At 31.5% G+C, this 27,395-nt stretch overlaps 3 protein-coding genes across 6 annotated transcripts; 1 reads left to right on the plus strand and 2 right to left on the minus strand.

Moving 5' to 3' along the window:
- Positions 1-1,708: 1,708 nt before the first annotated feature.
- LOC108326177 (2-isopropylmalate synthase 1, chloroplastic) lies at positions 1,709-7,667 on the minus strand. Of its 2 annotated transcripts, XM_017559509.2 has the most exons (12): positions 6,815-7,667; positions 6,284-6,497; positions 6,115-6,195; positions 5,918-6,007; positions 5,740-5,826; positions 4,773-4,873; positions 3,440-3,473; positions 3,297-3,371; positions 2,948-3,031; positions 2,736-2,870; positions 2,345-2,499; positions 1,709-2,261 (listed from the first exon to the last, which is right to left on the minus strand). In XM_017559509.2, exons 1-12 carry the CDS (start codon positions 7,489-7,491, stop codon positions 2,129-2,131), a joined length of 1,866 nt encoding a protein of 621 aa, XP_017414998.1. In that variant the 5' UTR covers positions 7,492-7,667; the 3' UTR covers positions 1,709-2,128. The 2 variants fall into 2 exon arrangements, 1 of the variants encoding a protein (XP_017414998.1); XR_008247687.1 differs by lacking the exons at positions 1,709-2,261; positions 2,345-2,499 and having other exon boundaries at positions 2,806-2,870; positions 2,948-3,033; positions 3,298-3,371; positions 6,815-7,666.
- A 1,396-nt stretch (positions 7,668-9,063) lies between these two features.
- Positions 9,064-17,217, minus strand: LOC108326302 (nucleolar complex-associated protein 2). 3 transcript variants are annotated; one of them, XM_017559712.2, is made up of 12 exons: positions 17,050-17,217; positions 15,483-15,522; positions 15,281-15,390; positions 14,816-14,887; positions 12,844-13,389; positions 12,241-12,543; positions 11,068-11,397; positions 10,785-10,991; positions 10,582-10,668; positions 9,910-10,004; positions 9,682-9,810; positions 9,064-9,544 (listed from the first exon to the last, which is right to left on the minus strand). In XM_017559712.2, the coding sequence occupies exons 2-12, from the start codon at positions 15,502-15,504 to the stop codon at positions 9,325-9,327; spliced, it is 2,121 nt and encodes a 706-aa protein (XP_017415201.1). In that variant the 5' UTR covers positions 15,505-15,522; positions 17,050-17,217; the 3' UTR covers positions 9,064-9,324. The 3 variants fall into 3 exon arrangements, with proteins under 3 accessions (XP_017415201.1, XP_052730360.1, XP_052730359.1); XM_052874400.1 differs by having other exon boundaries at positions 17,077-17,216; XM_052874399.1 differs by having other exon boundaries at positions 17,064-17,216.
- A 4,390-nt stretch (positions 17,218-21,607) lies between these two features.
- Positions 21,608-22,731, plus strand: LOC108325669 (pollen-specific leucine-rich repeat extensin-like protein 3). Its single transcript, XM_017558764.1, has one exon. It carries the CDS (start codon positions 21,635-21,637, stop codon positions 22,646-22,648), a length of 1,014 nt encoding a protein of 337 aa, XP_017414253.1. The 5' UTR covers positions 21,608-21,634; the 3' UTR covers positions 22,649-22,731.
- The last annotated feature ends 4,664 nt before the right edge of the window (positions 22,732-27,395 follow it).

Consider the following 27,395-nt stretch of genomic DNA (forward strand, 5'->3'; position numbering starts at 1 on the left):
TAACTGGACAAAAATATTGAACCAAAACCCTGTTTACCGCAAAATTCAGATCAAACTCAAAAGAAAATAATAATTAATTGCTGAAATAATCATTTTTAATAGCTATTGAATTATTTAGTTTTTATAAAATAATTTTTTCTGAAGTCTAAAATTTAAAATATTTTCTTAGTCCCAACATCTACTTTAGAATAAAATGTTTTTTTTATTCAAAGACATAATCAACTAGTGTTACATAATTATAAGAATAAAAATAATATTTTAAATTTTAGAGGGACTAACAAATTTAGAAGATCAAAATATGTTTCAGAGTAATCATAAATAAAATTATAGTAACTTTAAGTCATGATTATTTATACTTGTGAATACTTTTTTTGAGATTGCCTATACTAGCTTATTGTTTCTCTACACAAATTCAAGTATGTGCAAGATGATTACTTAATTAATTTCTAAGTCATGATTACTTATTGAATACTTTTTAATATATATTCTAAGTAGAAATTAAAACGAAATTAATGCGAAAATTGATGTTTTTTTTTCTTGGGAAACTGGTGCAAAATTTGATTGCTCCTATTTTCACATGTTTCAATTTGGCACAATGTATGTGTTTGACATGCAAGTCTCCACCATTCAATTTGAACCAATAAACATGTAATTTTTGATGTGAATAGATATTATAATATATACACTCCTATAACTCAAAATAGTTTTTTTTTTCTTTGTTCAAGATCAATTAAATAGACCATAATTAATAATTACCGTTTTCTAAACAAATGTAAAAAAAACATATTGAAGTCGAAATTAGTTATCACACACATATTAAAAAAATATAAATATACTGATATTTTCTCGGGCGGTTTGTACGAAGTTTTATTTTTGGGGTCAAGGTCAACATCAATATCACTATATTTATTAAAATGTATTATTAATGTAAAAATTTATCAATTTTACTAAAAATTAGTATCTGTCAAGATTTTATGTTATCAAAATAAAATAATTATTACTAATGACATTAGTGGCTCAAGTTGTTTGACTCAAGTTGTTTTAAATAGTCCAATCAAATATTTACTGTTGAAAAAGTTGTTTCAGGACTGGTAGGAATCGAACCAACATCTACATTAGTGCACTTCAGTTATGAAGAAACGATGAGGGAGTTTGGTAGTTGAGAACAAGGAAGATGAGGGAGTTTGGTAGTTGAGAACAAGGAAGAACATCCGACAAAGTTTTAAAGATTATTTCAAAAACTAATTAAAATCTGTTTACCTTACCATATTAGGTAAGACAATTAGCCAGCTGAAAAGAATTCAAAGACTACAATCTTAACTCTTTTTAAAACCATGAAAGGATTTGACCCTTTTAGATTACTATTTTTACTCTTCTAAAATAATGAGTCACTTTACAAAATGAGATGCAATTATAGTAGTTCATTAAAACTGTAATACAATACATACAGTAGTATCTTCTCAATGATATTTATTCGGCGCACAATTTTTTTTTAAAGTCAAATCAAATCCAGAGTCGCATGCTTAGCAGTTTCAAAGCCCTTTTATTAGGTATTCTTGTTGCACTATCAAATCTTGATTTTATGATGAGCATCTCATAGTTCTATGCTTCACCTTATGCACTCTTCATTTTATAACGTATAGCTCGCTCTTGTACTGGATTCCGTGTTAAAAATAAGTCGGTCTGTATTTCTGCTCCGATTTGAGACTTCCACTCAAATTTACAGCCATCCGCTTCGAAACTTTTGGGTTTTGACAAATATTACATTGTTCAACAAAAAAAGGTGGCATTGCACCTTATTACAGCCACAAGACGAAACCATAAGATGTCTTCAATCTGAAACATACGGGGACACTCCAAATATCAATACACATAATTTCAGATAAATAGCACCCTAACATGAAATATAATGAGGGTAAGAATCCCGGGAGCGTTAATATTTAAAACGGCCTAAAGTTGCATTCTTTGCTAAGCTACTTGGTGAACCAATAATCTACTTACTGCAAACATATTCAGGTTAATAACAGCCACGGCACCTTAATATGGAGACTTACAAGCTGCCACCACTTCTTTGTCTTCCTCTTTGTGGTTGAACAAAAACAGTTGTTATGAAAGCAGCAACACATTCTTAGATCTTCAATGAAGAAATTGGGATTTTTTCGGCAGATGGATATGTTTCTTTGAAACCCAACATCTTGTTTATTGCAGCAATGTAGGCCTTGACACTCGAAACAACAACATCCATTCCGGCTCCACTCCCACTATAAAAAGAGAAATGTTATGTCCAAGGATCGTTAGAAAGGTCTAGATACACCGATGTAATTCACTTTAGAATTCATCATACCTAAATGTTCGAAGAACAGTCTCTCCAGTTGAAGCACTAGTAGTAGTGGCGGTACTTGTTTCACTCTCAGCACGAATTACAACCCGGGTAGTGGCAATTGCATCAATGCCTTCAGTTACTGCATTCATAGAGTACTCCAGAAGCGTTACCGGCTCCTGAAAAAAATATTAAGAGCTCCGGATTTATCCATCATCGTGATAACAATTCTAGTATAACTCAATTTCAAGACCAAGGCAAATCAGGAAACATCTAAGATTTACAATACTTGGCTATGGTGACTAGAATCACAGGTTTGGTGGCAATAATAAACCAAAAATATTATTGATGTGATGCAACGTGTCCAAACTTAGTAACCCAACAAGCAACAATGAATATATATACAATTCCAAACCTTCACAATCAAATCAATAGCCTTGTAAGCCGAATCCACGGGTCCTGTACCAACAGAACATGCAACATGCGTGCTACCATCACTGCTCAAAAGTTTGACAGTTGATGTCGAAAGACCAAGTGTTCCACAAGTCACCTGCACCAAATAGATATTAATTAGCTTATGTTTGTTCTATTGTTTCCATGCCATTATATCAAATTATATCAATTTACCTGTATATCACCAAGTTTCCAGACAGGCTCTGCTTGAAAAACTTCATCTGATACCAGTGCTCTGAGGTCAGCATCAGTTACCCTCTGATACAAAATAAAAGCACGTTCATCACCATCCATCCATTAGATACAGAACCCATTATCATATCCCGAAACTTTGATTCCATACAGAAAAGAGACACTAATTGTATTTATCTCTGACCAAATTAATTTCTTGATATCAAACATTGCATACCAAAAGACAACTAGTCCTAACTCATTCACTCGGCCCACAATAGCCTGATCTAATGACTTACATAGCACCATCAGTAACATAAAAAGGGAAAGAAAATCATTGGCTCTAATTTACCTTTTTTTTCTCAGCCACTCCTTTAAAACGCCAAAATAAACTTTGAACTTGATCGTCATTAAGTTCATAACCAAGCTGAAAAAGCAGAGAATAATTCAAAACCCAGGGGGGAAATTTAACAGTTCAACCAAATATTTGTATACCTCTTCGAGTCGCTTTCTCAAAGCATGTCGTCCACTGCAAAAAAAAAAAGGTAATAAAATTGTTCGTTATGAAGAGAAGATAAAAGACCAGACAAATTGATTGCACAAGGTATCAAGAGAGAGCCTACAATGCAACAAACAACAAATAAAGAGGCATGTCCTTTTGAAATACATCTGAAAAGATACAGTATACGAAATATTAACTATTAGGCTACATATAAGTTCCATTATTAGATGCTAAATACCCTAAATGTCAGACAAAACACCGAATAAAGCAAGTCTTTTGAAATGTTTAATAGATTAAAGTTGCCCTGGCTTTACAATAGCCTACAGTGACATCTAATACTATGAGCATCTTATAGTAAGTTTCTGAATTCATGCATTGGAAGTATATAACTAAGTCCTCCACAGCTGTCAAGTGCCAAAAACATAAAATCCCTGAAGGTCAACCAACAGGCATGGAACAGACATGACAAACAAGTATGATGCTTCTGAGTACAAAAAATAAACAGGCTTAGAATCATCATTGCTTCCAGAGTTTCATCATTCCCAAGTCCAACCACTATCATTCATCAACTCAAATATAACCAGCATGATTGCACGATGAGGACTTGGATAGGTCCAGAAAGCTAGAGCCATAATGTTTTCTCATGTTAAGATAAGAGAACTCAAAATTCTACATCATCAGCAAGGCAACTTCCAGACCAACGTTTTGTAAGCCATGTTGTATCTGACAAGGAACATGTTCCAAATGTATGAATATAATTATGATGATAATAACAAGACACTTCACAATGTATCTATAGGATTTCTGTGTCTCTACCTCATGCGTGGGCTGTTCACTCCATACAACAATTTTTTTTAAGATGGAGTGAGAAACATTCTCAAACCCCAATAAGTGGTAAATACTACAGGGTTTTATAAAGTTGAAGAACATGGTGTAATATTTTGAAATTTAGATCAACATCAAAGATGACCAGCATTCCCTTGAACATGGGATTCTCACAGTTCCAGGCATAAATAATTCAGTTCACATTTTGTTTGGCAGTCAATTCTCACATTAAGCCAACTCAAAAGACTGGTGATAAACAAAAGATGCAAAAATAGTAAAACCATGCTTAAGATCACTCTGTAGTAGCTGTATAGAAGGATAAACTAAACTATCACTACAACTTGTTTCGTCATGTCATGCTACAGTAAACATTGTAATTGAACATATAAAAATAATACTTAGGAACTGATAAATTCTACAGAACTTAAAAAGAAAATAGGGATTAGCAGGGTGGATAAGATCCAGTCAGATATGTGTTCCAGAGAAAAGAAAATTACATACCTGAGCTTCCCCAGTACAATACCAGCTTCGTTGGTTCTTTCAAGCCCAATGTCCTCAGGGGATATAATTTCATATGTACCTTTGTGTTTTAGCATTCCATCCTACAACAATTTTCAAGAGAAAGGGCTACATCAAAGGACAGGTTTGATGAGGGCTTAAGGTCAAGTCACCAAAGAAATAACAGGTATGATTGCAAGTAAGGAACCAGATTTAAAAATATTAACCACAAACAGAGAGAACACTAAAGTGGTTTTCTTCTGCATTTTGTTTTGGTTTGAATAACTAAAGTAATTATTCTCCTTTCATATGGCATCTATAGTAATTTTTTGGAACTCTGCCAAAAGTAAAATGCACTAGCACCAAAAACAGACAGAAGAAAGGTGCTGCATCCAGGAAAACAAAAAGAATGATGTTTGACTGTAACTTATTGTGAAGGAAATGGTCAAATTAAATGTTAATTCCGGTGTAGTTAGAATCATACAATGCCCGACATGATGCTATTTTATGGACAACAGTGGGTCAAGTTACTTCACCCAGTTTTGAAAGAACCTAAAAAGAAACTTTTTCGTTCTAATGGTTAAGTAAAAAGTGGGAGAAAGTGGTGATTTCCCCCTTTGGACCGAATATGACTCCACATCTGCGTCAATCACCTATTTCACAAGCTGGTTGGCATTCTTTGTTTCTCGTTTTTGTGTTCAACACATTTCTCCACTAATCTATTTGATTCTGGCCATGGTTCTGCAGTATAAGTTTCCTCTATGGAAGTCTCTTCTCTTCCTCTAAGACATGTCATTTTATCAGTCAGCAATTTGGGTATACAAGTTGGAAAAAGAGATGCAGCAGTAGCTAGTTAAAAGCTCATTTCGTGCACAAGAACACAAACTATAAACTGTCATACAATGGTAAGTAACAAGGTCTACTCCTATTACATAGATATGCATGGATATATGTATTTAGGATAACCAACCTGATGTATGCCACTTTCATGGGCGAAGGCATTAGCTCCCACAAGAGCCTTGTGTGGCTGTAACTGTAAACCAGTGTACTCTTCGACCTATAGGAAAAGGTCATGATAAATGGAACAATCAATAAAGGTCTTTAAAGGGGAGAAGAAATAACAGAGAGATCATTTTCAGATATTAAACCATCTTGCTCGTCAGAAAGATGTGCTTGGTATTAATTCCAGTGTAGAGATTGCCAGTGATATGTGCTCCGCATCTCAGTGCCATCACAACCTTCAAAACAGTAATAAACAAGTTTTGTAGCTCATAAACATCAAATGATCATGCTCCAGTAATATATGTTACTTACATCAACTGGAAAACAATAATTGGACCCTCACCTCTTCTAAGGAGGCATTTCCAGCCCTTTCGCCAATCCCATTAATCGTCACTTCCAGTTGCCTTGCACCAGCACGTGCACCCTGAAAGCAAGCATCCAAGAGCACACAAACTCAGAATCCACTTTCGTTCCATGCATTGTTAAAGACTTAACAACTGCTATGAACATACCTCGATGGTATTTGCAGTAGAAAGTCCAAGATCATTCTGGCAGTGGGTGGAAATAACAACGTTTTCAATTCCAGGAGTATTAGCTTTAATATCAGCAATCAACCTGCCAAATTCACTCGGCAAGTTTATACCAACAGTGTCAGGTATGTTAAGCGTTGTCGCGCCAGCCTTAATAACTTCTCCAAGAATTTCGTAAAGAAACTCCCTGTCCGACCTGATAAACAGTAAAAACACAAAAAAAAAAAAACCCAACACTCAGTGTAGAAAGTGACACTGTTGATCAATGAACAATTCAGAGCATTAAGCACAAGGTTTTAAATCATATTGTGGGAAACAGGGGACAGTTGCTGCTAAAGTGGCCACCAAGTATTTATTTAACTGCAGTTAGGATTTTGTAGTATCCTTGATGTTGCAGGAATGCATACTCCAAAAACCTTGTCAATTTGACCTCATCGCGGACCTTATTTCAAACATTGATCGATCAAGCGTTAATTAAACAGTGGCAGAAAAAGTGATTATTTTAATGCTAACCTTCCAGCATCTTCAGGACTGAACTCAACGTCTTCACAGCCCAGACTGCGAGCGAACTTCACCATACTGCGAGCAGTCTCAATTACCTTCTCTTTGGACATTCTGAGCTTGTACTCCATGTGAATGGCGCTGGTAGCAATGAAGGTGTGAACCCTGGGCCTCTTGGCGTGCTTTACCGCATCCCAGGCTCTTCGGATGTCGTTCTCGTTGCAGCGCGAGAGACCGCAAATGACTGGAACGTAACCGTCGTCGTCGACGGCGTTTCCGACCTCTTGCGCGATCATCTTGACGGCTTCGAAGTCATCCTTGGATGCAGCGGGGAAGCCGGCCTCGATGATGTCGACGCCGAGTTTGGCAAGCTGGCGCGCCACGTCGAGCTTCTCCTTGGAGGTCATGGAGGCTCCCGGTGACTGCTCGCCGTCACGGAGAGTGGTGTCAAAAATGCGGACATATGAAGGGTCCGGAATGTGGTTGGGGATGTACGGAGGACGCTGCCGAGAAGAAGGTTCCGATTGGGAGCAGGAAACGGCGAATCGGGATTTAAAGTGGAGAGAAGAGTGTCTTAATGAAGTGTGAGGGAAACGGAGGGTGAGCAATACGGAGCTGTTATTGCGGTTGAGATTGTGGTGGTGAGAGGAGGAGGGAATGAAGAGAGGGTTGCGAATAACGGTGGCCATGGATAAACCCTAGCAACAGAAAGCGAGAGATGAATATTCTGGAATTTTGAGTTGAGTGGTGGAAACACCGTGGTGGCAGCTCGGAGATATAGTGACTTGGTGGCGGCGCTTTTTCCTTTTCAGCTTAGTCACCTCTTACTGGTTTTAGATAGCGGCAGTGACGTGGAACCAATAAACTGTAATTTTTGCCACTCTTGCTGCGCGTAAAATAAAAAATTATAAAATACGAAAATTCGTAAGGATCACGGTAACTTGCATTATATTTTTCATTTAAATTAAATACTGATATTGATAGAGTCAATTTAGATTAATGATTTGAGTAATGGTATTCTCAAAGTATATTTTTTAATAATTTTTACAATGATATGGTCTTATCAAAATTTTTTATATGACATGTATGATAAGACTGACAAAAATCTTAACACATAGACATTACTTTTGTCCAGATAAATTAATTAAATAAATTGGTAGAAGATAGATAGTTGGATTTTGTAACGAGATATGATACTTTGCTCCTTTTTGTGACACGGTGTAAGGATTGACAATCTCCTAACATTTCAAGATTATTTTAACCTCTTTTTAGTTTATTACTCTCTCCCTTTTTTATTATTTGTTTTGATAGTACTTTATATATGATTATAATTTAATGTTTTAAAATTATGAAATAAGACATTCTTTTTCTGGCCTGTCACATGTCCTGCATCATGCATGAGACATGATCAGAATAGTAGGATATCATTTTTTTATCATTATGAAATTTTTACATAAATAAAAATATAATAACTTGTTATCTTATTAAAATTAAGATTCTTACTTTCTATACTTATACCTTGTAAGAAGTATGAAAATATAAATTAATTAATAACCAAGTAAAAAATAAATTATAATTCACAAGAAAACAATTAATATTATCTTAAACTTAAAAAAATTAAACTAATAAAATATATTTCAAAATTTAAATAATTAGAAAAACATAAAAGTATAATATGTTATAATACTCGTGCTTAGAAAAAATATGTACTTAATTTATATTTGTATAGATAATAATTTAATCTTCTTCTTGTACTAATTATATGTTTATATATATCTATTATACATACATTCATATAACTTTTTTACAAACATGGATTATCACTTAATAGATATTGTTACTTTTTAATCAAGTTCCTTATTTTTGTGTTGCAGTTTTCTCATCGAAACTATTCTGTCAATTAATTTTAGTGTTGGAGTCTGTTAAATTGTTATACTCTTATAACATTTATTCAATGTTTATAAATAAAATAAATGTAGAGAAATTAGAATCAGCCCTATTTCAAAAAAGTTGGCATTGTAAAAAGTTGATGAAGCCTTGACATCGTTACAAGAATAAAAAACTTGTTTTTCTAATAATGATGACCCATATTGAATAAATTAGAATTATATATATATAATCTTTAAAGTTGAAAAAGGTTGTTCATATGTATATTTATGAAGATTTTAATCATAATTTATGATTTTAAAATAATTTAAAAGATATTTTTGTGAATGTTTTTAATTCCCAAAATATAACAAAGGAAAATAAAAAACGATCAATAACTCAAACTCTTTTTCAATGTCCGATTCAGAAATCTATAAATTACACTAAAAAATATTGAATGGTGTTGCCATTTTGTCCACAACATCATTTTCCAATCACAACTTTCAGCTGGCATTACATTCACACATGCCAGTCTCTGCTCCAAATGTAAAATGGAAACTACTTTTAAAACTACCAAAATTTTTCTCACATTTTCCTAAGTACGAATCCCGAATAGAGAGGTTGCTACCTAAACTTCACTTCCTCTCCAAGTGAGACTAATTTTTTTTCATCCTTTTTGTTCTGTGCTTCTTCTGCTTGTGTTTTCTTTTTGAAGGTAAATTATCTGCATCATCATTTTTCCCAGCAGAAGGGCTGTGACTTGAGGGCATTTCTTCGTCAGAACTAAGTACCAAGTCCTCCACAACATCGTCATCAATGGCTTTCTCTTTCTGCTGTTTTTTCCTCTTTCTTTTTGTTTCTTCCGGTTGTTTTGTCCTGAAAGCGAAGCAGCGCTCAGACAGAAGTACAACAAAGAAACTTGAACCAATGTCAATGCATGAAGCAATAAAATACTGAAACAATGGGCAACTTGGTTTACTGAAAGAGAAAAAAAAATGAAAGGATAATCATACTTAGATTCATTTCCGGGTAACCACGATGAACTAAAGACTGCAGCACCCTTTTCATTATTTCTTGCATCCTCTTCATCACTCTCTGATATTTCATTCCCAAATTTAGAGGATTCTTCTCCCACAAGCACACTGGAAAATCTCAATTTGTGTTAGAAACCTCTATCCTAGCCATGATTACCTGTTCGATATAGTAATGCATACAATTGAACTTGACTTCAAAGTTCAAACCTGGATTCCATTAATGAATTATTTTTCTGTTCTGCTCTCTGGCGGAGTGTTAGGACGTACTTTGACAGAGCACTTGAAGCTGACTTTTTTTCATCCTAACATGATCAATTTAACTCTTTTCAGCAGATAAAAAAAACTCACTCTTTTCAATCCTCAAACAAAATAGCATTAACATAAAGTACAGTCATGCCGAGGTTTGAAATATGAGCAAAGAAAAACCAGTAACACTTGATATAAAAAAATAGAAAAGGCAAACATGCCATGTCACTTCAATAAAATTTAGTCATAACAGCAGTAAAAAGGATGCTGACCAGCTCAAAGAGACCCAGTTCTTGGGAAGGTTAGTGCATGAGGAGAGAAAGAGAGAAGTGGGAGAAATTTAAGTAAAGAAATGAATGAAAAAAGATCAACCCACATTCAACAAGGGGACTGTACAAATAGATTCAATGTAAAGACTATTTAGTGGAGTACGTATTACTAGGTTCGTTACCTATTTCCAAAGTAACTAACGAACATTTGAAATAGTACAAATCCATGTATCTTGCTGTATAAATTTGGCATAAACATGATATATGAATTCAGTGTTATTCACTGACTCATTAATCCAAAATTTGGGACATACAAGCCGTCACAAAACTCACATTCCACAGAAATAAAGATAAGCTGTTCTACCTCGAGAAAAGATGCTGCTGCAGGGTCATTTGGTAAAAAGGAAATTGACATTCGCTTCTCATTCACATGATTAGCACTTGCTTCAATCTGAATGTAGAAACAATGCATAAGAAATGAAAGCTGAGTATGACAAGCCAATGATAAAACACACAAGTAAATCTAAGTATCACCCTTGCATTTTTTTACCATCTTAATAGAAATACCTGGCGTATAAGCTGCCTCATTTCTTTTCGAAACCTCTCTACTTTGGTTAATTTGCAAAAGCTACGCAGTCTCACAAGTGGAATAAAAGACAATTCCATGAATGCAACGGAATAACTCCACTGTGCCAAGTGTTCAGCTAGCTCTTCAACCACAGAAATAACACATGCCTCTTGAAATGCTCGTGTCTTTAGGGTCAGCTTGCTAACCTAATAGAGAAGAATTCCTCAAAGTTTAGGTGGATCTCAAAAAGTTCACATTGAAATTCATTCATGTTATAAATACCTTCAGTATACTGCGTAAGTCAACAGCTTTTCCAACACCTCCAGTTGGGGGTCTATTCAATTCTTTCATTTCCAGCATGTCTAAAAGGAGCATAGACACTGGTACAAAGGAATGGGTAGAAGCTGCAATCTGGTTCAACATTCTTATACATCTCAACCTAAGGGGAAAATACCTGGCTGTGGGAACCAGACGGGCTACTCCAGAAATTATTTGGGTCAATGGATATGCAAGTTGCTTAAAGTCAGATTCTGAACTGTAGGCACAGACAGCACCAGTCCAAAGCTCAAGACAATTGATGAATTTCCATTCATAAACCTTACGAAAAGATTCCTAAACAATGCATTCAGGGAAAGAGAAAAATAAGGACCATGAATTAAGCAGTGCCAGCACAGACAAATGCTTCAGTTTATGAAATACTCCAATCAAACGAATCCAATAAAAGCCTAATGATTTAAGGTAGTGCTACCCCAAAATTCAAAACTGAAGGTTTCTGGGTATTGATTGTATCTTGATTGAGGGGTGGCTGAAACATGAAAGACAAATGCAGAATTTTACGTTCTTCCCTGTAGTCTAATACAGGCGTAAGCCTCAGAATTTTATGTTCTTTCTATATTTTCTCAATCCCTATCTACAACAACATATCACCCTTATTCTCGGCTCTACTTTTTCAACACTTATCAAGAATGCCTTGTAACTGTAAAAGACATATAATAGAACTTGAAAGGCATAACATCTAAGGTTAAGGAACTATAATGCCAAAAAGAGCAGAAAATAGGAAATAATGTCAATCTTGTAACAACTATAAGAACTGAGAAGTGTGATAAACACCCAAGCATTAGGGGAATCCACTATTTAAGAGCCGGCTATTAAGGAGGAGAGAACTAAGAACTTAAATACTGTACTGAGTATCACATAACACTTGAAGAACTCACCCCTCTAAAAGCTAGTTGCTAAAGATGGAGAACCAAAAATTTAAATATTCCTCAGAATTTCTCATATTACTTACTATGGGACTTGGGCATTCAACAAAGTTCCTATCAAAGTGACAGTAACTCAAATCCAAATATAACCAGTTTGTTAGGATAAATATAAATTCAAATTTAAGAAATGTAACGGGCACTTCTTACAATGCCTAATAAGCAAATAACACGCACTGGACAAAAAGAACAGCACCTTAGTTTTTGCATTAAGTGCATCCCTTAATATCATAGCCAGTTGTCGAATGTAAATGAAGGCATGTTGATACGCAATGGCAAGATCAACACCAAGAAGTTCAATGACACAATTGCCAAGAAAACGGATATGTTTAAGTTTCACAGCATTTACAAAATGGCAATTCAAAACATAAGCTTTATATATTCCTTTGAAACATTCATCTATGCAGCCAGATCCAATTCGGATACATAGATCTCTCATAAATAGATATGAAACCACAGGAAGGGCACCTCCGCCAGTACCCCAGAAATGAAGGACCACCTGATGAAATCATTATGAAAGTTAGTTAACAAAATCAACGGAAAAAATAAGTTACATGTCCTAGAATGTAAATAAACATTTGGAGGGAGACAAAGGAAACTTAGGAGAGAAGATTTTAGATTATTGCTTCCTATCTAATCAAGCTATAATAAAAATTACAGTAGAGGGGCTAGAGAACCAATATGTATCAGAAGATATGTGCAATATACATATTTCAAACTTAAAAGTATTAGCGTTCATTGATGCAATACTAGAATACTGTAGATAGCATTGATTTGAAGAACAATGGGTTACTTATACCTTAATGTATTTCCTTAGGAGTGAAGGAACAGCAGCCAAAAACAATAAAGAGTATTTCAGCCTACGTAAAGTAAATGATATCATTTCTGTGTCAGTCATTTGGTTCAAAACATGGAGAGCATTTCCAAGGTAAGACTTCACTAAGTGGCCATAATTATTCCAATGTTTCGTGGCCATTAAATCTGTTATGTTCTCTTTCTTTCCACCAGAAGCAGGAAGCTTAAACAATTTTCTCAGTATTCCATCCATTTCAGTAAGTACAGTCAACATTATTTTGTTGAATACCGTGCTGGACATTACACTAAGCTTTGCCATAGATTCATTCCCCCCATCATCACCATAGTGGCATGCCGTCCTGAAAGCCCTCATCAGAGAACGCAGTGCACTTAAGCTCCCATTTTCTTGAATTGATTTACACCACAAATCAACCATAGAAGTAGTTATAACTTCCTTAGAGGACTTTAGTTCCTTCTCTTGAATCTCATCCTCACTAGCCTCCTCATCTAGCTTTAGATCCTCATCTTCTATGTCACTACCCACATCATCCTGGATAAATGAAGCAATACAGTTACATAGCTTTTAATACTAAGAAAATATCAGATTACGCCTTTTAGTATTATTATATATAAATAAGCAAACTACACAAAACCAAAACCAATACTTTTTAAGATATTCAAATAAGGATTTACTAAACGAACAGTCCTTCTAAGAAATTCATTCCAGTTAAAAAAACATTAAAAGGATGTGGCTATAAAATCTTAATAGACACAGCTAAAAGGTGAATTTCTTTTAACAATGATATTTGAAATTCAAGGAAGATAGCGAGAAAAGTATTGATTACAGAAATTTGCAGCTTTCTATTAAAAAATAATGCACGTCTTACTTTAGAAAAAGTATGATGGAGGTGGTGGTGGCGCATACCATAAAGAGTTGGAATAATAAAAGAGATTCCGTTGAAATAATAGAATTATGCATCAAATAGATATCATGAACATAAATTCAATAATATAACAAGACAAAGGCATAACCTAGAAAATATGGACATTCTTTTACAACAGATTCACCAGAAAACACAAAGGAAACCCCATAAGAAGTTTCCTATCTTGGTTAGAGGATAAATCATAAATTCAAGTAAAACTAGGATGGACTGTAGCTTTTGAGTGAAAATTACTGTAAACATCAAGACCCTAACCAAATATGCTCGCAAAAACCCAATAAGAAGTTTTTAGTGAAAAATATTCTAAACATCAAAGACCCTAACCAAGTGGGCTCACAAAACCCAATAGTTCTAAAAGATCCATTAGTCTAAAAGAAACAAATCTACAAAGATATCATCCAAACTTTCCTATCTTGATTAGAGGATAGAACATTAGATTCAAGTAAAACCAGACAGAACTAAGTCATCAGTGAAAAGAAATATGAAGACCCTGCCCTACCCAGGTGATTTCTCAAAATCAAATAGGATAAACATCACCAGAACCTAAAGAATCTATTAGTCTAAATGATATGGAACAACATCATATCACTAAATGAGAAAAATAGCTTAGTAGGGAAATTTTAAATATGCAATGATCGATGGGCTACTGCCCCACTATAAGATAAGCCAAATTAAATTTATATTTCCTTGTGTAGTGTCACAGTTCTATAAAGATGTATCTAAAGCAAAACCCATGTTTTTTTAATACCCAAAATAATCATTTCTTGAAAATGTAAGAACAAAATAGAGGATGAGATACACTCCTGAAAGAAAACAAGAATAGAATAATAAAAAAGAATACAACAGAAAGATAACCTAGGCATTCTGATAAAAAAAACAAAAATTACAAACATCTAGGAAGGCATTGAAAGAGATTACATGCTTGATAATCATATTAAATAACAATTAGTAATATTTCTCACACCTCGTATCCATTGTAGTTTATGCATGGGGTAGAAAAAGAATGGACAAAAAAGTCTAAAAGAATACACTCACATCTAGATCATCATCACTGAATTGAAGCAACTCCTGGTCATGCTCTTTCAAGAACTCGTAAAATTCTGGGTCCTGAAATGGAAAAGCTGTTAATAGTATTACCAGTATAATGTCGTAAGATAACAAAATCAAACACTATTTCCAGTTCCACAAATGTAAACATTTTATTGCCTCAGTCTTCCTTTTCATTCCATCCCATCCAAATCCAGTACAAGCAACTGCCCATGTGTCCAATTTCTTGAATAAACTTCAAGAACCATGTTTTATCGCGATTGGGAATACATAAACTAAAAAACTCACCAAGATAAAAAAAAAAAACTAAAGAAAACCTTTGAAGTAAGAACTAGCAATGTTACGGGACCTTAACCCTGATTGAAATTTCAAAGCGCCTTATGAAAATAAAGTTAGACCACACATATAATAATCATAAAGTGTCCTTAGAAACACTAGAGCAACAAACCCAACCTTCTCCGAAAGCTTTTGCAATTGTTCCTTGTGCTCTCGCGCTCCACTCTCAGGCATGGGTTTTTTTCTGCTCCTTCGTCTTACACTGTTCTCTCCATCCAATTTTGTCTCTGATACACCAACAAAAAATCACAAACAGAAAATCAATAACTGAGAATTTAAAAAATAAAATAAAGCTGAAAGGAAAAAAAAATCACATAACCTGTATCCTTTTTGGCGCCCATGTTTGTTGAATGAAAAACCTGTTTACACATTTAAGGGCCAAACATGAAGAGATTAAAAAAAGGTGTTTAAAGCATGCAAGTTGAAAGAGAAAAGTTAACCTAAAGAAAGTGATGGAAAGAAAAGTAAAAGAAATCAAGTGAACTCAAAACCTAATTGCGGTCCATGGTTGCATTGCGGCTAAGGGTGGCAAAACGGGTCAACCCAGCCCATTTTAGTCCAACCCATTTTTGACCCGTTGAAAACGGGCGAGCCTGTTAATACAGCATGGACCAGAAAATGCAACTCATCCCATCCTAGGCGGGCTGATCACCAGCCCGTCTTTTTTTTTTAAGAAAAATTGACCTGTGATGTGATTAACTACAGTAGCATCGTAGCATGGACATGCACCAATAATGGGGCTCCGTATGAAATTCTGAGGTAGGTACTCATCTGTGCGTGAACCACCATTTTCTCTTCTTTATATTCACCCATCGTCACTTCCCTTTCAGTTTCCCTCCTTCACTTTCATCAAACATTTCTATTTGTTTGGACACTCACTACCATCACTACAATAATGTTTTTTTTAATTACTCCATTTACATACCATGCATCATTATTGTTTCACCAAGTCAAACTTTCTACATTGTGACTTCATTTTCGCCCCCAAAATCTTCTCATGACTCGTCCCATGTGGTCAATACTCACCAGGCAGCCATGAAACTAATTGAATTAGTGAGAAAGGAAATGTCAAGAAGTGGTTAGGAAAGTTCTCATTTCATTACCATATTCTAAGTGTAGTTCGTTTTTCTTAGCAGTGGTTAACTAAAGTGTTCTTTTGGTCAAACTTTCAAAAGCCAAAAAACCTCTCTAAAGTGTAATTGAATTCTTAACTAAGGAAATTACAAATGTGGAAATTACTGGAAATAACAAAACCAAAAACCTAGAAACTGGAAACTAAAGTGTAATTGAGTTCTTAATTAAGTGACCCAAGGTTCAAATTCTGGTTGATTATATCATTTTGAATACGGAATAAATCATGCAGGGAGGGGAACATTCACCTAGTGTGGGCTCATGGTCTTCGGTGATATTCATTACCTCCCATAGTGAAAACAATAAAGCTAACTCAAATGTAATAAATGCATTCAACATTTGCTCTTTAACCCCTTAGATAAGCTAACTCAAACATAATAACAAGCTAATTATTACAAACCAGTGAAACACACAGGCACTGTCGTGGCTGTGTTACTTTCAAGTTCAAATCTCAATTGATTTCCCATTTGTACCCAAGAACTGGAGTTTCCCAGATAAGGTCGAGTGCTTTCAAAATAAGCCGTTGTTTGGCACAGAATTATTTTTGTGTGAAAAAAAAAAATCAGCGTTCCCCAAATAGCTGCAAGAAGATTTTGGAAAATAATTGTTTCCTTTCTAACCCCAAAAATAAGCTAATTTAACCCCTAAAATAAGCTAACTCAAACATGATTACAAGCTTTTTATCGCAGCAAGAACAGATTAGGGCAAAAGGCATTCCAGCAAGAACAGAAAAAAAACAAAAACAAAAAACCTACAACGTTGAAGGAACCTGGGTAGCCGACCAGAACGGTTTCGTCGTCGTCGTGAACTCAATGTGGTCGGCGCCGTGGGTTTGGTCTCCGTGGTTCTTGTTTTGCTTATTGTGTTTGAGAGAGAGTGTTTTGTTTTGCTTATTGTGTTTGAGTGTGTTGTTGAGTGAGAAAAAAAAACAATGATATGGGCCACACGGCCCGTTTCTCATCTTTAACTTCACTTCTCCGCGATAAAACACCTATTACAAAACAACGAAAGTAGTTATTGATCTTAATTGATTAAAAATTAATGACAATTAATGACATTATCTTAAATAAATAAAACTTTTATTCTCCTTAAGTTTAAAAAAAAATTCCGGTGTATACAATAATAATAATTTTATATCATGATTATTATATAAGTAATTAATACTTTTCTTTTTTCGAATATTAAATTTTTTAAACCTTACATTTAATTAAATATGTTGAAATCGGGTTAGTTGTAAAATTGGGTTTAGGGTTATGACAAATTGGAAAAACAACCCAATTAAATTTAATTTTATAGAATGAAACTCATCCATGTATTTTAATATTAGTTTGCACAAGAAAGTTAGAGATTGAATTTAGACTTTTAAAATTAAGAATGAGAACATGAATGTGTAAGGAGTAGTTTTTTCATGTAGTAAAGTGGTTACTAGTAAGTAGACAAGTATAAGTATTTATTTATAAAATTTGATGAAAATGATTTCGGAATTCCAACACGTGTATATTACTTTCATTTGAATAGTTTAAGATAACATTTAAATATTTTTATGTTACGTTGGAACAATTAAAAATTAAATTTATTTTTTATTATTTATTTTATAAATCAAGAACAAAATATGATTTTAAGGAAAATGGAAGTAAACAATATATTTTGCCTGGGCTTTTATATTGATTTACACAAATTGTTTTATTTAGTTTTACATGTGAATGTATTTATAACAATATACACAGAATATATATTCTTTATGTACACATTTTATATTTCAATTTGTTGTAATTATATTTTCAAAATTTTAAAAATATGATAATATATGAAATACCACACGTTAAATGTTTTTATTTTGGTCTTAATTACAAATTCAAGTTAACAAATAAAAGTAGCGTATCCAAACAATAAAGATGATTATGCGTGATCCTTCACTGTTTTTCTTTATGTGGTTAATATTAGCATGAAATGTATTTTCTCCACTAATAGTAAGAATAATAAGTTATAAAATTTTTAGTTATATATATATATATATCAAATAACAATTTTTGTGTGTTTTTTTAGAATTTAAATAAATTTATAATAATTTTAACATACTAATTTTATTCAATATTTTAAAACACTTACGATTAAAATACAAAAACATTTAACATCTCAATTTTAACATCTTACCAGTGATGAGATAAGACATTATAATATTAATAAATAAAGTAAATTGTCTTAATGTATAAATATATAATATTAATATAACTATAAAAATTAACGAGATAATAAAATATACCTAAAACAACTAAAGAAAATTTCTACATTACAAGAACAAATATTTTATTACATTAGAAATGCTTCAACATCTATCTTTCATTTATTCATACTAAATAAGTGATCATTAAAAAAAAATATACAAATAAAACACAACCCAAAACAAAGGATTAAAGATAAACTAATGTATAAAAAGAGTTTTCATAAATTAAACACAAATATTATCATATATCACTTATTCATAAAAACAATCATATTACATGAAAATTCATATTAAAATCAATTATTTAAAAATTTGTATTCATATCAGATTTTTGTAAGTTATGTACTTGTGATGATGAAACAACTTATCCATCAAAATCTAGTACACACAAAATTAATCTATTAACCATATTTGATTAGGTAAAACTTCTTGTATTAAAACTTCCTTTACCTCTTACTACATACATCTGCTTTTTCTACTTGATATCAGAGAAATTATTACAATAAAATTATCATAATAAACTTCAGAACTTTAAAAAATATCACAAGGACCATAGAAAGGTAAATGGTTAAAATATTCTAATTTATGTAGTTGACATAAATTAAAAATTTTATTATTATTTATTAAAAACATTGCTCCTAGTTCTTAAAAAAATGTATATATAAGATAAATATAAAAAATAAATAAGTTTTGAAAATTGTTTTTTCCAATATAATCATTTTAATATATTAATATTCGCGTAATATATTAAAATACCACAGTTAGAAAAGGAGAAAAGAAACTTCTAAACTTTTGTAACTGTCAGTGAGAAAGCCGATAATTAGGATCACGTGAATGGTGTAACGTTTTAAGTTTATTATTTATAATTTAAGTTTAAATATTTGTATTCCCTATAAAACATTTTTCAGTTTAAAATTATTAATGTATTAAAATTTTGTTTTAATTGTTATCATTAATTACATTTAATTTAACTCTTATTGTTTCATTAGTATAGCCCATAAAAATAATAGTTTAAATTATAAGTACACTTATTTTTTTATAGGATTTTTTTTATGAATTTAAATTATTGAAAGTTATTAGGTCAATGTTAAGTGTAAAGCTGTATTTAATGTATTAATCAATAACATAAATTAAATATTCAATACTTTCTTTTATAGGAATTAATATAAAAATTTGGTAAGATAATTATGAGCTGTTTTTCTGTGATACAATTAATAATTTAGACAAAAGATTTGACCAATAATAGAAAGGAGATGGAGTTATTTTTGAATAAAAAAAAGTAGATGGTGCACACACACACAGACATATATATATATATATATATATATATATATATATATATATATATATATATATATATATATAATCTTCTTTTCAAGTTTCAAGAAGATTTCAGCAGTGGACACGTTTAATAGCATGTTAGAAGACTTTTTATATAATTTATTTTCGCCGGTTAGATTTAAAGTGTGTTGTTTTAGAAAAGTAGTGAATACATAACTTTTTTAGTTCTATCTATAACTTTTATTACTATTTTATGTTTATTTAATTATCAAATAAAAAAAGTAGTACTAATAAGATTTTTATAAAAGACTTAAAACTATCATAAAATGTAAAGAATAACGTGGCATATTATTAAAAATACTAAATTAAGAACTTATTTACTCAACTTGTCATCTATAATAAGAAAAACTTTGAATTAAAAAAAATATTATTTGAGAGTGAAAATATAAGCACAACACTCCAACACATTATGCTACTTTAAATATTAAAAGAAATATATTTATGTTTAGGATGAAATTAGAATTCGTTTATTATTATATATATATATATATATATTAACATTATTTGTTTTATATATTAAATAATATTTTTTTTCTGATATTTAAGAAAATGTGATTTGGTTTGTAAAGATATAAACATTTTAAAATTATAATGGTTTTAAAATAGTGAGATTTAATTATTTTAATATTAAATTTTTTTAATATAAATAAATTTGTTATAAATGAATTTTAGTATTTTAAATATTATATTATCTTTAAATTATTTTTTAAGAATTCTTTTGATTTTTTTAGGTTATCTTTTATTGAATAATCGAGATTGTAGATTAGATTTTGTGATGAATTCTTCAATTTGAATTGATTAATTTCACTATTCACATAAGTTGAGTTTTAATTATTTTTTTTGTATGCGAATCTTTCTAACTTGTATTTGTATGCGAATCTTTCTAACTTGTATGTAGTATTTGAGTTTTCTATATGAATCTCTATTTATAAGTGACTTGAGATAAGAGAAACTAATTGCACTATTTTAAGTTATGTATATTTAAAATATATAATTATGATTGTATAACGTAGTGTTGTCAAAATGGGTGACTCGACCCAACACGACTCACCACAGGTTGACCACTTAGTGAATCAATCCAATCCGACTCATTTATTAATAAGACGAAAAAATTTGAACCCAGTTCGACTCACCTGGGTTAAACTGGTTGTCCTAATGATTCACTTAACTCTTTTTTTCACTTTCTTCTTCCAAGATTCTTATAACAGGTTACTTTATTGATCAAATTGAAAGAACAATGATTAAACCAATTGATATATAAAAGGGTTTTGTATAAACAAAATAAAGGTTTAACTTGCAATGTTTTTGGTTTCATTCAATAATTAATTAATTTCATTTTATTAAAAAAAAATATAGGTGAGTTGGTGAGTCAACCCGACTCATCACAGATTCGACCCGAGTGAGCCGAGTCAAGATTGACTTACATAAAATTTCACATTCTTTTTTTCTATCCTACTCTGTTGAAACCTGTGGTGAACCAGATTAGTTTACGAGTTTCAGTTCATTTTCACATCATATAATGGAATATGATAAGATGAACTTTAATGAATTGATTATATATATTTATTTTTAAAGTTTAAAATATTAAAATTTAAAATTTAATTGAAAGTTAAAGTAATAAAAGCATATTTAATAATTTATATTTAACGGCAACCATTAAGTAATAGTTTTACATTGCCGAGGAAACACGAAAACCCTTATAAAAGGAGCACAAAACATGGTCTGGGAACACGCAATACAGTAACAAATTGATTGGTTTCAGTTTGTGAATCAGCATGTCCCTTAACTCTTTTCTCTCAGGTTCCAACCCCACCACCATGCCCATTCTGAAAGGCTCCTATTCAAGAGAAACAGTTCACGTAGCACCACCACCCATTATCACCAACGTCAAAGCAAGTGACTTGCTCAAACAACAATTGCTCAGTGTGCCAGCATTAGCGAAGGTTCTCGGTGGCACTTCATCACGCAGCACGGCGAGGCCACAACCCGCACCACCGCTCAGGCTTCATCGTTTTCTCGACGATTTTCCCTCTGAAACTCCCCAGAAGAGTACTCCGCAGAAGGCAAGAGAAGCAGCGACGGTGACTAACAAGGATACTGAAACTGAGAAGAAGTACGATGGTCGAATCCATAGCAATCCGCACAAGAAGAATGGGCCGTACACGTGCCCAAAGTGTAAGGGCGTGTTTGATACTTCTCAGCGGTTCGCATCGCACGCGAGTTCGATTCACTACAAGTTTGAGTCGAAAGGTGAGAGAAAGAAGAGGTTGACGGCGAGATACTATAAGAGAAATCCCCGTGTTGAATGGGTAAATGGTAAACCTACCATTGTTTGGGGAAATAACAAGAACAGTGTCGTTGTTCCTCCTCCTCATCCTCCACCTAGGGTTCTTCCAAAAACTGAGTGTGTTGTTGAGGAGCTTCTTCCTCCTCCTGGATTTGGAAAACCGATTCCTCCTCCTCCTGGATTTGGAAAACCGATTCCTCCTCTTGGATTTGGAAAACCGATTCTTCCTCCTCCTGGATTTGGAAAACCGATTCCTCCCCCTCTTGGATTTGAAAAACCGATTCTTCCTCCTCCGCCTGGATTTGGAAAACCCATTCTTCCTCCTCCTCCTGCATTTGGAAAACCGATTCTTCCTCCTCCTCCTGGATTTGGAAAACCTATTCCTCCTCCTCCTGGATTTGAGAATGTAAATTATGGTATACCTGGGTTTCATCTTCCTTTTCGATTTCATCAGAAATTAACTGGTGCAGTGTCCAAATCAAACTGGACATTCAATAGATGAACAAGTCTCTATCAATGGTGTAGTTGTTCTCGTGTTCTTCATCTGGAAAAATTAAGAATATATTTATCTTTAAAAATGAAGTAATGTCATGTAGTTTATATATCAATCGGTAGTTTTTCATTTGCGTATACAAATTTATGAAGTTAGAAGAATTTTCAATTTGATAATTATATTAACTATTAGCAATTGTTATTAATTAATCTCAATCATATAATGATAATACTAAAGAAAATGTCTTACAAGTGTTAAAGAATTAATTGACTAGAAAATAATATCGGTTACTTATCCTTTTGTAACATTCATTTTGGTCTCTTTTTTTTTTTTTGGAAGAAAAGTATTTGTGATTTATGTTTTGTAATGTTAATGGACAGAAACTGAAGTGATTAAATCACATATCTTATTTGCCAATGTGAATGAAATAATATCATGAGGTCTTGAATAAGAAGATTATTTTTTTTGTCACCTTATTTGTTTGTGGAAAAAGAAAGAAGCAAAATTGGTTAGATTTGTCCATAATAACACATTTACAGTAATTTGACATATAAAAATATATTTTTTTGTATTTATAAGAAAAAAAAGAAAAGTATTTTTTGTATTTATAAGAAAAAAAAGAAAAGTAAAAAATAAAACAAGATAATATCAAATGAATATAAAGAACTTGATTGTCACAGTTTTTTTTCAGACATTGATTATGTTATACATTTGATTTTTGTGTGTTTTTTCTTTATTAGGATGTGTTATATATATATATATATATATATATATATATATATATATATATATATATATATATATATATTCTTTTATTATAGTATATATGATTTGCAAACTTATGAACAATGAATACTGATACTCCTATTAGATTTGCTATTATCTTTAAATTTGTTTTTTGAAACCTATATTCTCATAACCTGATCATAAAAGGTTATTATTTAGTTACAGTATTATTAGCTACTGTTTTTGTTTCTATACATGAACTGTTATTCTTAATTTAGTTGTTTCTTAGTTTATTTTGTTGTTTGATCAAATTTGTAGTCGCAGACATCTATTCTTTTGGGCAATTTAGGTCATTGTTACATTTATTTATTTATCTATATGGAAAGAGTTGTATTTGAGCAAGAACCATTTGGGATATTCCAAACTCATATACAACAAAAACATGCCTCCTTGTTTGTTATTGTATCATGCCAGCCATAATCCTTTTTAGCCAAATCCAATAAGATTATGTAGATTCAATCAAATTAACAAAATCAAATCATTTAAATAAATGTTATGTTACTTTTCTACTTCTAGATCATGTTACATCACAAACATCCATTTACATTTTTTCCTTCACAAACATTATGTGTTGAAGATTAATTAATATTCACAAACATTATGTGTTGGAGGTTAATTAATATTGTGTAGTCCCTTTTGAAGGGAGAAAAACATATCAATAAACATATTTTTTCCTCTTACGTTAAAACTTCATATTCCATTCTTCATTATAACTCGTTCACTCAATTTCACACTAAAGTTTCTTTATCTTTATAAATAAGAATTGTCAAACGTATATTCACCAAGTTTCTACTCTTTGTATCTTAGCAAAGACCTACTATGGTTGTTTTGAGATTACACTACAAAAAATTGTTGTTTAATTAGTAGAGATTTTTTTTAACTTTGGGAGGTTTTTACCTTCCGCAAATCAATTTGTCGGGATTTTTCAAACCTAGTCGTCGCAATTGATCGTGGAGTTTTTTCTGATCCTTGTATCAGATTTATATTGTGGAGATTTTTTTTTTTTGTGAAAGTTTGAGACCTTCTTTATTCTCAACTCAATTACCTCCTTTTTTCACTTCTTTTTTTGTATTAATGCCCTATTTAATTTGACAATTATAATGTATAAGTTTTAACTCTTTTGTATTATTTAGTTTATAACCATTTTATGTGCTTATATATTTGTCAATAATATTTATTTGTAATAAGATTCAAATGTTGTAATAAAGATAAAAGACATAACAAATTTCTTTTACCAAGTGTTCAATATATCATCAAAACATTCTATTCTCAGTATCATAATAACATAAAAGTAAGTTCAACTGAAATGTAATTACAACATCATCCGTAATTACTCAAAATCCATAATAAACTAAATATAATTTCATCCTAAAAAATCATAAACCTCCTAAATGTTTCTAGCATGAGATGATCCTCTTGTTCCCAAAGGAGACTCAAACTCATTTACATGAACAATTTGCTTAAATGATACAAGGAAATATTAAAATAAAATAATGGATGACGTAAGTGTAATTTGCAAGTGTATGGATGCACTTGTACACATCATAATTGGAGGAAGTTCACCGGGAAAACATAATACCAATTAGATATGAGTCCAATCATACAAAGGATTCATACTACTCTCTATCCAAAACGTTGAGACAATGAGTTAATGGGTAATGAGTTAATGGATCTTTTATAAAAAATGAATATTTAAATTATCTTAAACTTTGACTCATAAATAAATGATGTAAAACGGTTGAGTGTAGTAGAAACACTACTCTTTTATACTAAATTCAATACTTCATATTTACTTGACTTCACATTCAGTTCTTCCACTGAAAACCAATCAATGTGTCTTGTGTGAGAAAAAAAATACTAAGGTCACATAAAAGTCCTATGAGTTGCAAACTTTTTCCAAATATTTAACACATACTACTTAAGATTCGAACTAAAACCTATTTATTAAGTTAAAATATTATTAGAGAATCTATAACTTGTGTTCACGTAAATATCAAGCAAAAATATTGGTGTATTTTTTTAATATCAACATTTAATATGAGTTTTATAAAAAAAACAAATAAAAAGATGGTGTTGAATTAAATTTGTATATTCCATAAAAAAACACACTCGAAGTTGCAAATTGCAATAGAACAATTGTGCTCTGCGTATAAGGAAAACAATAGGTTGAATAATATTCATTCCCCAATTTGTTATTTATAAATTTACTTCAGATTTTAAAATGTAACCAAAATCAGTTTTATTAATGCTCACCTAAACACACAGCAAAAGTCCAAAGTTTGCGCGTAGATATATATACATTATTTAAGAGTTAGAAAAAATAATAATTTATGTTAAATTGAAATGTTATCCACGTTACATTTTAAGTGTATAATAAATAAGTTTATCCATTATAGACTCTTAGAATTTATTTTAAAAATAATTTAATTAATTTAACCTAACTAAGGCTATCCTAAATTAACTCAGGCTAAAAGTTTAAAATATAATAATAAAATTTAGCGACACCTACCCTAAAAGCAGCCGCTCATATAATCAAATTCTAGTTAATGATACTATTAAAAATTTAGATATGAGTTAAATATTTTCATAATATTTTTTCTTATGACCATTGTTACTTTGACAGAATTTCTTTTAGACATATTTGACACTATTCTTCCCTCTCCTTCCCTTTTTTTTTTATATATATAAAAAAATACAAAAGTTAACTTTAATTTTATCTCTATAAAAGTTGTTAAATAGCGTTAAATAACATTTTTTTCTTTTCTTAATCTTTGGAGCATAATGTATTAGAAGTAAAGTTTTTTTTCCTTTTTTTTTTTCACTTCACCGTTAAATTGCTTAAAAAATATACATATAAAATCAATCTTTCATGTGAAAAACTCAAAATTTGGAGTTAGTATTGTATTACTAAGAGCGCTTATTGAAAAATAGTCATTTCAACAATCTATTCCCATTATTAAGGAAATGGTCTTTAGTCACCTATCAAAATCAATTGTTGTTTAAGTTATAATTTAGATTTATTTCTAAAAGTCAATTATTGTTTTAATTAGTAGCTAATTGTCATGTCATTGTTATATAATAATGATTATGTGAATAAATTCATTGGAGATAACATCAATAAGATATAAACCTCGAATCCAAAATCTTAGGTTTATTGATATTTTTTTCTTATAATATGTTTAATTTTTTCACTTTTTACTCAATGTGGACCTTAAATTTTTATTTTCAATCATTTTTTTCGCTAGTGTGAATTATTTCAAATTAGTACACATTTCTCTCAAGCTAACCACTTTATCTCTACTTACAAAAGAAAAACACGTTTCTTCGACCCTCTGAAGAAGATTGTGGTTCACATAATAGAATACTCTTCTTGAACCTCTATTGAAATTTTTTTTATACATGTGACATATTATCCTCATTTGAGTTAATATTTGGTTATACATTAGTTCAAAAAGGAGATATGATTATGATTATTTTTCATATTAAATTATGGTTAACGAATTGTAGCATATTCAGATGCAGTATAAAAGGGCGAATTATAGGTTACGGTTGAGAACCGTAGCGTATAATACCAATAAGCTACGTATGATGAGAAAATCGTAGTTTATAAGGTTAAGTTTTATTTTTATTTTCATTTTAAGAAAGTTATAATAGGTTATAGTTAGATATAGCCTATTCATGACTATAGGTTACGATTTTTTTTATCCAACACTAGTCTATTACAATCTTTTAAAACCAATATTTTTATTTTAGCAACTCCAAACTCAATTAAATAACTTGAACAATTAACTCAAGATTTAACAACAAAAAATAAACCATTGAACCATTGTGAACAAGAAAAACATAGGAGCGTAGTGCTTAAAGCATATAATGCTTGAGCTTGATTGCGTAGTGCTTGAATGTTTGTGAAAAAACTTAGAATCCAAAGAATATGCTACATTTATCTTAAATAGCGTAACATATATTCTGG

The sequence above is a fragment of the Vigna angularis genome, chromosome 3 (genome assembly GCF_016808095.1).
Source record: "Vigna angularis cultivar LongXiaoDou No.4 chromosome 3, ASM1680809v1, whole genome shotgun sequence".
Classification (NCBI taxonomy): domain Eukaryota; kingdom Viridiplantae; phylum Streptophyta; class Magnoliopsida; order Fabales; family Fabaceae; genus Vigna; species Vigna angularis.